General features: G+C 36.8%; 1 protein-coding gene across 1 annotated transcript in view; it reads right to left on the bottom strand.

The window, feature by feature from the left end:
* ENAH (enabled homolog (Drosophila)) overlaps positions 1-13,047 on the bottom strand; it is a 168,665-nt gene that overhangs the window by 76,328 nt on the left and 79,290 nt on the right. The window contains exons 2-3 of the mRNA XM_008567993.1: positions 7,332-7,497; positions 562-739 (exon numbers count right to left, since the gene is read on the bottom strand). Of these exons, the coding sequence (XP_008566215.1) occupies positions 562-739; positions 7,332-7,497 (344 nt within the window). The remainder of the gene's footprint in view (positions 1-561; positions 740-7,331; positions 7,498-13,047) is intronic.

Genomic DNA, 13,047 nt, shown 5'->3' with positions numbered 1-13,047 from the left:
TTCTCTGACGCTTTTTGACAGAGATTTTGAAACACAAGTCTCCCAAGCCGTTTCCCCCATAGGCTTCAATGGGCTTTTCGGGCGCAACACTGAGGGTTGCGATCCAGTTACCAGTCAAAAAAAAAAAAAAAAAAAAAAAAAAAAAAAAAGGAAAGTGACCTAGTCATGGGCTAAGCAGTGGCTTGAAAAACATGTTTTAGAAAACATACGTATTTTCTTCATAAAAAGTAAGATGATGGTAAATATGCATAATTCCTATCTACAACATCTTCTCTGGGCCTCATGTTCTTGCCAAAAAAAGTTGAGTTTCTAAAGCAGAATGAACACAATTAAATAACTTCAAATGAGAGGTTTAAAAAATGACTGCACTAACTAAACACATAAGATTATTTTTCTAGACTATACATTTATTACCAAACTAAAGTTCACATTTTGTAGAAAACAGAAATTCAAGAACTACTTCAAATACATATATGATTTAAAAGTTGATAGAAAGATTTATCACATAACATATATATGGCACCGCAGTTCAAAAATACAAGTAAACCATGGACACCTTACCTGTTTCCTGTGAATTTAACACTTCTAAGGCATGCATCATGGCACTTGCGAAGACATTGGCATCCTCTTTGCTGCCAAAGTTGAGACCATACACCTGTCTAGCATCTCGCCATTGGTGGAAGGTCTGTGTAGCTTGATTGTACTTCAACCCTTTAGGAATGGCACAATTTATCACGACCTAAAAGACAATAATTCCTTATAAAGTCAAGCTAATAACTGGCAAAATCAAGGAGTCAACCAATCCTGATTGTGTATATTCACTCCAACCTGTTCCTAACAGACCTTCGCAAAAATGGTTAGAATAATTATCTAGAGTAAAATCTGTCTGCAGAAAAATCAGTCCAATGGATGTTAAGCTGTCTGATGGTTAAAAACGTCTTTCTTAGAACAGTAAATCATTAAAACAAAAAAAGAATCTATACCCTTCATTAAACATACTTTAACTTGTTTGTTGAAGTAGTACAAATACAAAGAGCGTATAGAACCTACGCGTGTATCTCAGTGAACATTCCCATGTAAACAAAACCCCAATCAAGAAACAGAATATTAATACCAGAAGTACTCCTTAACTCTTCCCACCTCCCAAAAGGTACTAGCCACACTTCCAGCATCATAAATTAGTTCTGCTGGTTTTGGGATTTTATATAGTGAAGTTACACAATATGTACTATAATATACCAGCCCTCTTTCCCTAAAATTATGTTTATGACAGCTATTCATTTGTGGCATGTGGCTGTGTTTTGTTCATTTTCATTGCTCTGTGGTATTCCTTTGTGCAAGTCACGTTTATTTACCCATTCTCCCATTAATGTACATTTGGATTACTTGCAGTTTGGGGATATTACAATAGTGATGTTATAAACATTCTACTGAATGTCTTTTAGTACACACAAGCACACATTTTTGCTGGGCATATACCCAGGTGTGGAATTATAACAGGCCATGTTCAACCTTAGTAGAAAACTCTTGAGTAGCTTTCCAAATTGCTTCTATCAATTCACACTTCCATAGCAGTATACAACAGCTTGTACTACTCCACATATTATGCAACTGTATAATTGCTACTGCCGGTCTTTATTTTAGCAATTCTGGTGGGTATGGATACTATCTCACTGTGCTTTTAGTTTGCATTTCCCTGATTGCTAATGAACTTTAGTACTTTTCATGTTTTATTGACTATCTAGATTATCTTTTGTGAATACCTGCTTAAGTTAAATCTCTTGCCCATTTTTCTCCTGAGTTTTCCATCTTTTTCTTCACTGATTTATGAAAGTCCTCTATATACACTGGATATGATCCCATTGCTGGTTATCTGTGTTGCAAATATCTCATCACATTCCATGACTTTCCTTTTCCCTCTTAACGGTGTCCTCATGAACATAAGTTCTTCACTTTTATTCGGTCCAAATTGGCAATCTTTCCTTCAGCTAATGCTTTTTGTGTACTGTTTCTTAAACATTTCTCAATCCCAAGGTCATGAAAATATTACCTCATACTATCTTACAGAAGCTTTATTGTTTTACCTTTCACATTTACATCCTCAATCCTACTTATTTATGCCTATGGTGTCACACAAGACTCAAGTTTCCTATTTGTTCCAATATGACTGTCTAATTGATCAGCACTATTACCTATGCTACAAGTTTACCTTTTTCATAAACCAAGTGTCTCTATGGCTCTGTTTCGTCCTACTGGTCAATATACTTATCTCTTTGCCAACCACTACAGTGTTTTAATTATTGTGGCTTTTACTAAGTCTATCTGATAGCCACTAGAGTGTGTCCTCCTATTTGGTTCTTCAATATTGCTTTGGCTAGTCCTGGTCCTTCCCGTGCAGCTACAATTTTATATTCTGATTGTGAATTTCCACCAAAGAAATTTTGGGGGTTTTGACTGAGGTTGTACTGAAGCTAACAGATCAATCTGAGGAGAATTGATGTCATAAAGTTATCTTCTAATTCATGAATATCATCTACCACACTTTAGATATTCTTTAATCGTCGATAGCCTTCTGTACCAGGGTCCTGAACACCTTTCATTAGATTTGTTAAGTATATGATACATTTTTGTTGCTATTATAAATAATATCATTTAAAATTTTTGTTTTCTAACTCTGATGGAACTACTGATTTCTGTATAATGACAATGTGCTCATAGATCTTATTGAACTTGTTTATTAATTCTAACTATTCTAATCTTCTATTAATTCTAATAATTTACGTTCAGGTTTTTTCCCCTAAATACACAGCCATGTCATATGCAACTGACAGCTTTATTCCTTCCTTTCCAATCCTTGTCGCATTTTATTTCTTTTTCTTACCTTCATACACTGGCTAGGACCTGCAATACAATGCTGAAAAGAAGTGGTGATATCAAGTATCTTTGTCTCTTCCCTGATCTTGAGGGAAAGCTTTCTTAATTTCACCATTAAATATGATCTTTCATGTAATATTTCTGTAGATACCTTTTATCAGACTGAGGAAGTACCTTCCTATGCCTTGATAGAAATCTTTAAAAGCTTTAAATTAAAGAGGATGCATATAGTTTCACTTAAAGATAACTACTTATTGGACGTCCACTAGACATGTTGTCAGGCTTGGACTTCATCACAATTCTAAACTCTGTGCTTCAGACCCAATGAGCCTGAGTTTAGACTGGTGGTGATATTCCACCCTACACATGCCTATCTATTTTTAGCCCGACCATAACAGAGTAAACAGTGCAGTAAACACCTACTCTTCCTTGTGACTTGGCTCAATATCTTATTTTTGTCTATGAAGTCACTCATGACCCTTATCCCCATCTTCTCAAGATGTTGGTGATTCTTGTAGGCCCTTGGTGTGCTATGATTTACATTTATCATAAGTGAAACATTTAGCTGTACTTCTTTGTTTATGTGCTTAACATCCCCGTTTTCTACTGCATCTTTCCTTCAAGGTCAGGATCTTTATTACCCATAGAAAACCTAAGCATGGTACCTAGAACATAATAAGCACTTAACAAATGTTAACAGGAAGATGAAATACATATAATATATATTTATATAATTTGTACATATTTAATTTTACAAATAAACTATGGGTGATTTTATTTAAAAGTTCTTACTAAAGAAAGTTTAGATGTTTAATAAATTATAATATGTTTTCACTTAGAACAAACTAATAACCATTAAGAAATGTAACAACATACCCTGGAAAAAGAGGAAACCAATTATTTATTAGATTTATTATTAGGTACATTATCATTTGTTTCTTTAAGTAACATCTTTACAAAATTATACTTTCTAGTTGTTTATTGCTAGTTAACAAAAATGCAACTGATTTTTATTCACAGGACTGATCGTGTATATAGCAACCTTGCTCAGCAATCTTATTAGATCCAATAGTGTATCTGTAGATACTTCTGGGATTTTTTTATATAAATAATTATAACGATGGTAAATAAGACCAGCTATTTCTTCCTTTGCAATCCTTATAGTTTATATTCTTCATTTTTGTATCACTAGGTTGCTGGAATTTCCGGTGCAACACTAAATAAAAGTGATTAAAGCTGAAACCTCAACTTACCACAAGTTTAGTGGAAATGCTCTCAACATTGTACTGTCCTTTAAGATATTACTGCATGCTTTTATTATCCACCCTTATCAACTTACGAAAATTCATTTCTATGCCTAATGTGCTGAGAATTATTATGTATTGATTGACTTGAATTTTATCAAATACTTTTCCATAATCTCTTGTTTCTTGTAGGTTTTCTCCTGATAAACCAGTATATCTAATGTTATATCTTCCTTACATTACTGAGATAAAGAGGGATAAGTCCTATTATAGTCAACAGGTGGTCCTTTTTTTTCTTTCCATACACATTGCTGCATTTGGTCTGCTAATATCTTATTGAGGTCTTTTATATCTATGTGTACGGTTATAATTGAGACTGGCTTATAATTTTCCTCTCTGAAACTGTTCTTCTATGATTTAGATAGAATTTTTTAGCCTCATAAAATACTGTTCTCTACAATGGTATGCATAAAACAGGCAGTATCTTCAAGTTTTCAGATTTCATCTGTAAAGATTCTGGACTCTCCTGCAATATTTTTTAAATTGGGGTGATTGTAGGTCTATTACGTTTTTCAACTTTTCCATCAGTTTTAGAAAATTATGTTTTTCTACAAAATGGTCCATTTACTGGCATAAAGTTTTTCATAATATTGTTATAATTTATATTTCCTTACTGTAACTATAGTAACATTCTTTTCTCATTCCTAACATTGTTTGTTTGTTTTGTTTGGGACTTTTTTTTGGTGGTTGGCTCGCATGGGGATCCAAACTCTTAACCCTGGTGTTATAACACCATGCTCTAAACAACTGAGCTAATGGGCCAGCCTCTAATATAGTTTATTGTACCTTTCCTTTTTTTATTTGATTCTGCCAGTTTGTCTAGTTTGTCTTTTCAAAGAAGCAACTTTTGTGTTAATAATTCCCATTTATTTTTATTTAATTTCTTTTACTTTTAGCATTTTCTTCTGCTTTTTATTTTTCCCTTCTTTCTACTATATGTAGTTGAGATTTGTCCATCTAAGGACAGCTTAAATGCCCCACAGATTTCTATATGTAAGATCTTATCACTCAGGTCTAAGTATTTTCTAATCTTCATAATGATTTCATCTTAGCAGCACAAATTATTCACAAGTATGATTTTAAATTTCCAAACATTTTAAGAAAACACTCTATTTGTCAAAATCTAAGAGTCATAGGATAGTTTAATTCCTCTAAGAATAAAAATTTTAGTGTTTCATATGAAAATTTTCTGGCTTAAAACAATTTTTTTTCTAAATATTCATTTTCTTTTTTGTCAACATACTTTTAGGATTGTTCATCAGTAATGTCAAATGACCAATTCACCAATTTACCAAAAATGCATTTATTTTACAGCTGTTAGTTTGGCATGTTGTATTAAAAATGTTCAACAACTTCTACTAAAGTTTAATTGTCCAGTTTTCATTTCTTCTCTATAATAGAATCTTAGGGAGTATTTGATTTATCTCTGGCCTAACTCACTGCTAGAACACTCTGGTGGAAGAAAGACAAAGAGAAAGCACCAAGCACAACCTGCACTACCAATGGAACAGACGGGGTTCTTGGCACAAAGACTGGGAAGACCAGAGAAAGACTATGCAACACAACAGAGCACAGTGAAAAAGGAAGGAGACTAGGGAGGAAAAAGAAGAGAGTAAGGGGGCAGGGCACAAGGGAGACACAGAGAGAAGTATCCTGAGAAGGCAGAAAGAGGGGGAGGTAGAGACCATTTGTATTAAATCGGAAAATCTGGTAAATTTGGTGAATTGCTCTTTCTGCAGACTGACTCAGGGCTGTGGAAGTTTCTTTCCAGAGGGCACTGCACTCTTTTTACCAGGTGCCTCAAGAGCTTCACTGGCCTGCAACTGATGTTATTGGCTGGAGATGTATAAGTGAGACTGAGTTTCCCATTTCTCAGGCGAGTTCCTAAGCCAGCTCAGACAGAAACAAACTCTTTTGCCTCCCTGTGCTGATTAAGAAGATTCCTCTTAATCCTCTTTTTATGGGATACAACCCCTCTAAGATTCCCAGTTTTTTCTTTTTTTTTTCCTTTTTGTCTTTTTTCATGTCCGGCAACGGATCGCAACCCTCAGTGTCACGCCCGCACCTCGCTGAGCCAGTGAGCGGAACCGGTCTGTATGTGGGATCCGAACCCTTGGCGGGAGCGCCGCCGCGCTCCCAAGCGGCGCACTGTAGCAGTGCGCCACCGGGCCGGCCCCGAGATTCCCAGTTTTTTCTGCAGAGGTATCAGTTCCAAAGCCCAACCTCTCATAGGTCCATAGTCCCTATATGCACGTATGACAAACCTAAGTCCCAAGCCATTACCAGTCCATAATCTCCATCCTGAAACCCAGGGCTACTGCAGCATCTGTTCATACACTACACTACCACATTTCCTAATGGAAACCTAGGAATCTACGTTTCTTTAGTAAGTGCTCAAAACTGGGCAGTGACAAAACAAATTTGTTATATTTTTACTGCATGTATAGCAGAAAAATTTTAACATCAGCTGATTCCAACATCTTTGGAAAATACTTTTTCCAAAAGTATTTTGTAAATGTACTCTTTATAAAAGGTCTTGCTACTATTAGTGTATAGTTAATGCTAGTAAAACCCTAAGTACCTTTTCATCTATCTACTGCTCTTGATCTGTTAAGGCCCAAGAAGTTAAGTAATCAGATAATCCAGCTACCTTCCAGGAAATCCAGAGCAAGGTAATTGCAAAAGCCTAACTATTCCAGCAACCTTAATATCTACCATTTTTCTATCATATGTGAATTAAAAAATTTTTTTGAAACTACACTTTCAACTCCTTCTTCTAACCCTATACCCCACACCTTTGGAAGGAAATGAATTCCATAAATATACAATCTACTTCTTAAGTAGTATTTCATTTCTGTTTGTCCTAAATTCACTTGAGAATCCAAAATCTAGCTAGTTGGAAGGCCTGAAGATCTAATGAAGAGTCATAATAGAAAAACTCATATATTCTTTTTTGTACATTTAGTTCTAAATCCTGACCTAAATTTAGGCTTCATAAAAGGTAGAAAGGGTGGGAAGGCAAATCTATACTCAGTTTTTCCCAGAGAGACTATTTTGATTAGAGTTTTAAAGCACTACTTTATTTTACTGAATATAACAAGTCCCTTGGTAACACTAGATCATCTTTAAATATGCATTTTAACAGACCCTTACCTGATGGTCCTGAATCTTCCTGCCCACCACTCTGAATGTGTTGTTGCCTGTATGGTGATATATATGAACTCTGCTGAACCCAGTTGAGCCACCAGCAGGCACCCACTTCTTATTGGCATCATCATAAACCATCACAGCAGCTCTTGCCTGACAGATACTCTGTTCACTGTAAAAAACAAAATTTTCAAACTTAAGATATTTAAATATGCTAGGTATCCCACACAGCCGTATAAACCAGGGTCAGCCAACCTGACAGTCGGTTAACAATTAGTTCCGTTACAGGGTGCTGTAAACAGTGAACAAGACAGAGGCTTCGTGGCCTTATGAAGCATAATAAGGGATCAAAAAGGAGGAGATCAAGCTCCAAAAACAGCACTTAGACAAGCAACACGAAAAATGTTTTCTTCTAAATTTAAGTATATAATTCATTCATTAAACTAAATACGACTACAAGTTTATCATTAATTGTACGTATGTTTATTATAATGGTGACTTATCTGTGATTACCCCTTACTGACAAAATTATGTTTATCATCAGGCTTGCTTCACAGAGTACAAAAAATTCTGATAAGCACTATGTGCCCCTTGAGACATGAAGCGACCACTAACAATCAATGGATGGCAATGTGACTAAATCCTTGATTCCCCTGGGGAAAGATAACATCCTATACTTCAAATATCTTCACTTAAAAATGAAAAAGCAAAATGAGGTACTTTCTAAGAATCCTACTAGATTTTAAATTCTAACCACCATGGATAAATATTAAGAAGGAAAATACCAATTCTATGATAGAAACTTTAAATGTTAGCTTCTTCTATCTGAATTATTTGTTACCAAGTGAGATTGGGATACAAAAATAAATTATAGAGATGATCTCAATTTCATGTTAAGCAATAGGTTCATCTTTCAAATACTCTATAATCCTGCTGCAAAGATTGATTTGAATTTTACCTTACTTCATGCCATGCTTTTTATTTTTTAAAAAAATAAATACCAAAAGTGACCAACAGGGAAAGAAAGGAGCATTAACTCTATGCCAACTATTAACTCCATTAAAATAATCCAATCTCCACACAAATAAGCCTTCTGATGCTTTCGATGCTTAAGCAATATAGTTAATGAAGATGCTCCTAAGAAGCACACACAACCCCAATCTTAACAAAAGCACTGCTCTTTCTACCAATTACAGTCTCAAAGATTTTAAGAAATCATGTGGGTTCCTCCCGAATATCTTCTGCCCCATCTCTTGACCCACCTAGGACAGATCGTGAAAGCACAGTTTTGCAGGAGGTGGTATGTGTTTTACTCTTGTCCTGTGACTTGATGACAGATGATCATGGGAGACCTAAAGAAGTCACACCACTGAGTAATAAAATTGCTTCAGAACAATGGGCTGTTTACTGCTTTAGCTTACATGATCCCACGGAGACTTGAAGAGACACTGATTTTTGAAATTTGGGAAATTGTGTTGATCCAAAAATAGTACTTTTTGAAAACTGGTAAATACTGTTCTGTATTAATTTACAAATTTGTTTACTGAATTGTTATTTACAATTAGTAGTAATTTTTTTTCTTGAACTGTAAGTTGTAAGACACTTTGCCTTAGCTTGTTTATACTATTTCATCAGAGAAATTTCACAAAAACTAACTTGTAACAATATTTGTGCAACAAACCCAGTGGTACTGTAAATTTTTATGCTACACTGAAAATTTTTGGTAAAATATTTCTGGGAATAGAAACAAGCCAATGACTAAAGCTTGAATTATTTTAAAAGATTGATTAAAGGGTATTTGTCAGTATAGCAGTTGAAATCTCTTCATCACTCACAACAGAAAAACTTGTTAAGTGACAACATTTATATAACCCTATACAAAGACTACTTGAAACAAGCTAAGGCAAAGTGCCTCTTACAGCTTACATCTCAAGAAAGAAATGTAAATGTTTACTAACTGTAAAGAAAGTTCAATAAACAGGGCGGAGCCCATGGCGCATCCCGAGTGCGGCACTGGGGGATGATGACCGGTGCGCTCGCAGCGCTCACTGGCTGAGCACGGTGCGGCCGGTCTCAAAAAAAAAAAAAAAAAAAAAAAAAAAAAGGACAAAAGTTCAATAAACAAATCTGTAAATTAATACAAAACAGTATTTGCCAGTTTTCCAAAATTATTATTTTTGGACCATTAAATGTTGGATCATAATTTCCCAGGGTTCAAGAAATAATGTCTCTTTAAGTCCCTGTGCGAACATATAAGCTAAGCAATACCCTATTTTGTAAATTAGGTCACTCTATGCATCAAAGAAACAAAACCACTCAAAAAAAGCACAGAAAATCTAAAATCAGGAACATTAGATATAATGCCCCAAAGTTTTCCTCCACCTTTCTCATCACAATTATGTATAATGGGGTTGCTGGAGACATCACAAATACTGGAAAACATCATTAACTGAATAGCTTTGACTAGTGCTTACCTAATCAAAATTCAACAAACCATTTAGTAATCAAATGTTTGGTTACTTTGATTTCCCTCGGAAAGCTATAACCACAGAAACAAGGATCTCCAAATGAACATATCCAGTAGCCAAGAAAGGTCAAAAATGCAAAAAATTAGTCGATTACTTTTCTGATGAAGAAGAAATCTTCAAAATGAGATCTTAAGGATACAAATCCAACTCTAAACAAAGCCAGGAAGCATGAGGAGATGCCAAGAATAAGAGAAGGAAAACTAAGATTCAGGTAAGGGCTGAGTTACTGGAGAAGTAACAGCTATGTGGGTGTGTGGCAAGCTGTGAAGGGGCAGGATAAGCCCAAATAACCATAGTCCTAAGAAGACATCAGGCACTCACAGGAGCCACGAGGCCCAGCCAGAAGGGATGCACTGCCCACTGGGGTTTAGTGACGAGTGCAACCCAATCCTCCCCTCCTTTCCACAGCATCTGAGGACCTCTCATCACTAGACACAGACAGACATCCTTTGGTATAATAAAAAGTATTTGGTCTTTGTCCCTGGTTCCAGGCACAAAGCTCCTCAAAACCTTTGGGAATCTCCTGAGTGATAACAATGTCTTTGGTATACTAACAAGATGACTCTTGGCTGAGGGGCTCCTATATAGCTTCAGGATGGAGCCTGGTGAGTTGGAACTCCGTCCCACTGTCCTACTCTCCCCCTACCACCTTTGGGGAGGGGAGAAGGGCTGGAGATTGAGCTTAATCCCCAAAGGCCCAATGATTTCCTCAGTCAGACCTACGTAATGAAACCTCCAGAAAAACCCTAAATAATGGGATTCAGAGAGTTATCTGGAGTGGTGAACACACAGAGATACTGGGAGCCGTAGTGCGTGGAAAGGGCATGGAAATTCCACACCCTCACTCCACCCAGCCCTCATACCTTGTCCTATGCATCTCTTCCATTTGGCTGTTCCTGCATGGTATCCTTTGTAACAAACCAGTAACAGTGAAGTGCTTTCCTGAGTTCTTGGAATCAATCTAGTGATTTACCAAATGGAGTGGGGGTGGGGGTGAGGGGTCTTGAATTTGTATTTGGCCAGGCGGACATGTGGGTAGCCTGGGCACCCTAATTATAGTTGGAGTCTGAAGTGTGGACAGTCTTATACTGAGCCCTTAACCTGTGAGGTCTGTGTTATCTCCAGATAGTTAGTGTCAGAATCGAATTGAACTGTTGGACACCCAGTTGGTCAGGGAGAAAAAAATGCTGATGAGAGAAAAGAAAACATACAAACTCTGATTACAGGTGTGATGCACCAAGTAAACCAGTGGTGCCCAATTTTGGATTTCATGGACCTATAAACTTCAAAAACAGATTGGATGAATCAATACAGAACTGATTGCCAATATTTTGGCCTACTTGCCAGGTAGACAACTGTGGGTGGGGTTGGGGGAGTGGCAGCACCATAACTTATTAAAATGGGATATTTTTGAAACTTAAAAATAGGAATAAAAATCTAAAATAAAAACAAATCATTACATGTAATAACTGTAGACAATTCTCTACATTGTAGTTATGGTTGGTTGGTTGGTTTTTCCCATTTCTCCCTGAGCCAGTGAAATACCTGGTCAAGGGCCTGTTGTAAAGTATAAGTGGTGTGAGCCACAACAGAAATGATTACTGCATGTACATTGGTGTATATACAAACAATAAAGCAACACATCTTTATACTGACATCTTATCTGTGTCATGACAAGCCTCCAAATGAATACCTAGTCAAAGCCTTCAAGATTCTGAGTCAGTGAAGGAACTATGCAAAAGATTAAATTAGTAAATTACTAAACCAAAGTTTTGTGAACATCAGGCACTAAATGAGTCATAAACAAAAAATTCATTTTTATTACCCAATGCAACTGGTATATATATTTGATTATACTTCATTTTCCTGATGTTAATGAAGGTATTTTAAAATGAAATATGGCAGGGCCGGCCTGGTGGCGCACTGCTACAGTGCGCCGCTTGGGAGCGTGGCAACGCTCCCGCCGAGGGTTCGGATCCCACATACAGACCGGCCGCTCACTGGCTGAGCGAGGGGTGGGTGCGACACCGAGGGTTGCGATCCCGTTGCCGGTCCCGGTCCGGTACGGGCGCGACACTGAGGGTTGCGATCCGTTGCCGGTCACAAAAAAAGACAAAAAGAAAAAATAAAAATAAAAAAAATAATAAAATGAAATATGGCATGAGAAAGCTAGAAGCACCTGAATTAAAAAAAAAAAAGTCTAAAAGCTATGACACTGCATTACAATTTTATGGTTTTGTTAGGTAATACAATTCAGAATACACCCAAATTCCTGAGCAGGTATATATGATGGTAGAGAATGCTTGCCAACTTCTATTTTCACAGGTACAAGTAAACAAAAAGTTTCCTGGTATTTAAACAGACTAAGGATTACTTAACTATTTTTGAATATACTATTTATTGAGACTGTAGTAAAGCCAAGTCTTTAACAAACAGCAATTTCAAAGACACCACTTATTAATCACTACTTGTCAAAGGGAGCATGAATATGACCGTGCCTAGCACACAGCAGGCATGCTTTGAATGCTTCTTCAGTATATAATCTCATCTAACAAAACCCTACTGATCAAAATCTGGATCAAATATTATTCCTTCTATTAAGTCTTCTTAGGGTCTCCAGAACCAGAACTGATTGCTCTCTCCTCTGAGTTCTCACAGTACTCATCAATCTCTCAACAAGCAAGACTCAATGAGGAGGTAATGTTTGTTTGAGTCATGAGAAGCAGTTGGGTTTAACTCCCAAGTGAACTGGGAAGCTACTGGAGGGCTTTAAGCAGAACCTGAATTACATTTTTAAAAGATGACTCCAGCTTCTAATGTAGAGAAAGGATTCAGGAAGGTGGCATGGAAATCAAGAACAGAAACACACAAATACCAGACCAGAAAAGAGGAGAGGGAAGCATGTAGGATGTGTGTTAGAAGTACAGCAGGAAGGATTTGCAGATTGTTAAAATGCAGGCAATGGGGTGTATTAGTCCATTTGTGTTGCTACAACAGAAATACCTGAGACTGGGTAATTTATAAAGAACAGAGGTTTATTTGGCTTACAATTCTGGGACAGCTGCATCTGGCATGGGCCTCAGACTACTTCTATTCACGGTGGAAAACTGCTGACAGCTGGCAGGTACAAGCGGATCACATGGCAAGAGAAAGCGAGAGGGGGGAGGGAGGGGGAGAGGGGGAGGGGAAGGAGG

The sequence above is a fragment of the Galeopterus variegatus genome, unplaced genomic scaffold (genome assembly GCF_000696425.1).
Source record: "Galeopterus variegatus unplaced genomic scaffold, G_variegatus-3.0.2 Scaffold365, whole genome shotgun sequence".
In the NCBI taxonomy this organism is placed as follows: Eukaryota; Metazoa; Chordata; class Mammalia; order Dermoptera; family Cynocephalidae; genus Galeopterus; species Galeopterus variegatus.
Note: the sequence above shows the minus strand (reverse complement) of the source record. Positions and strands in the feature narration are given on the sequence as shown.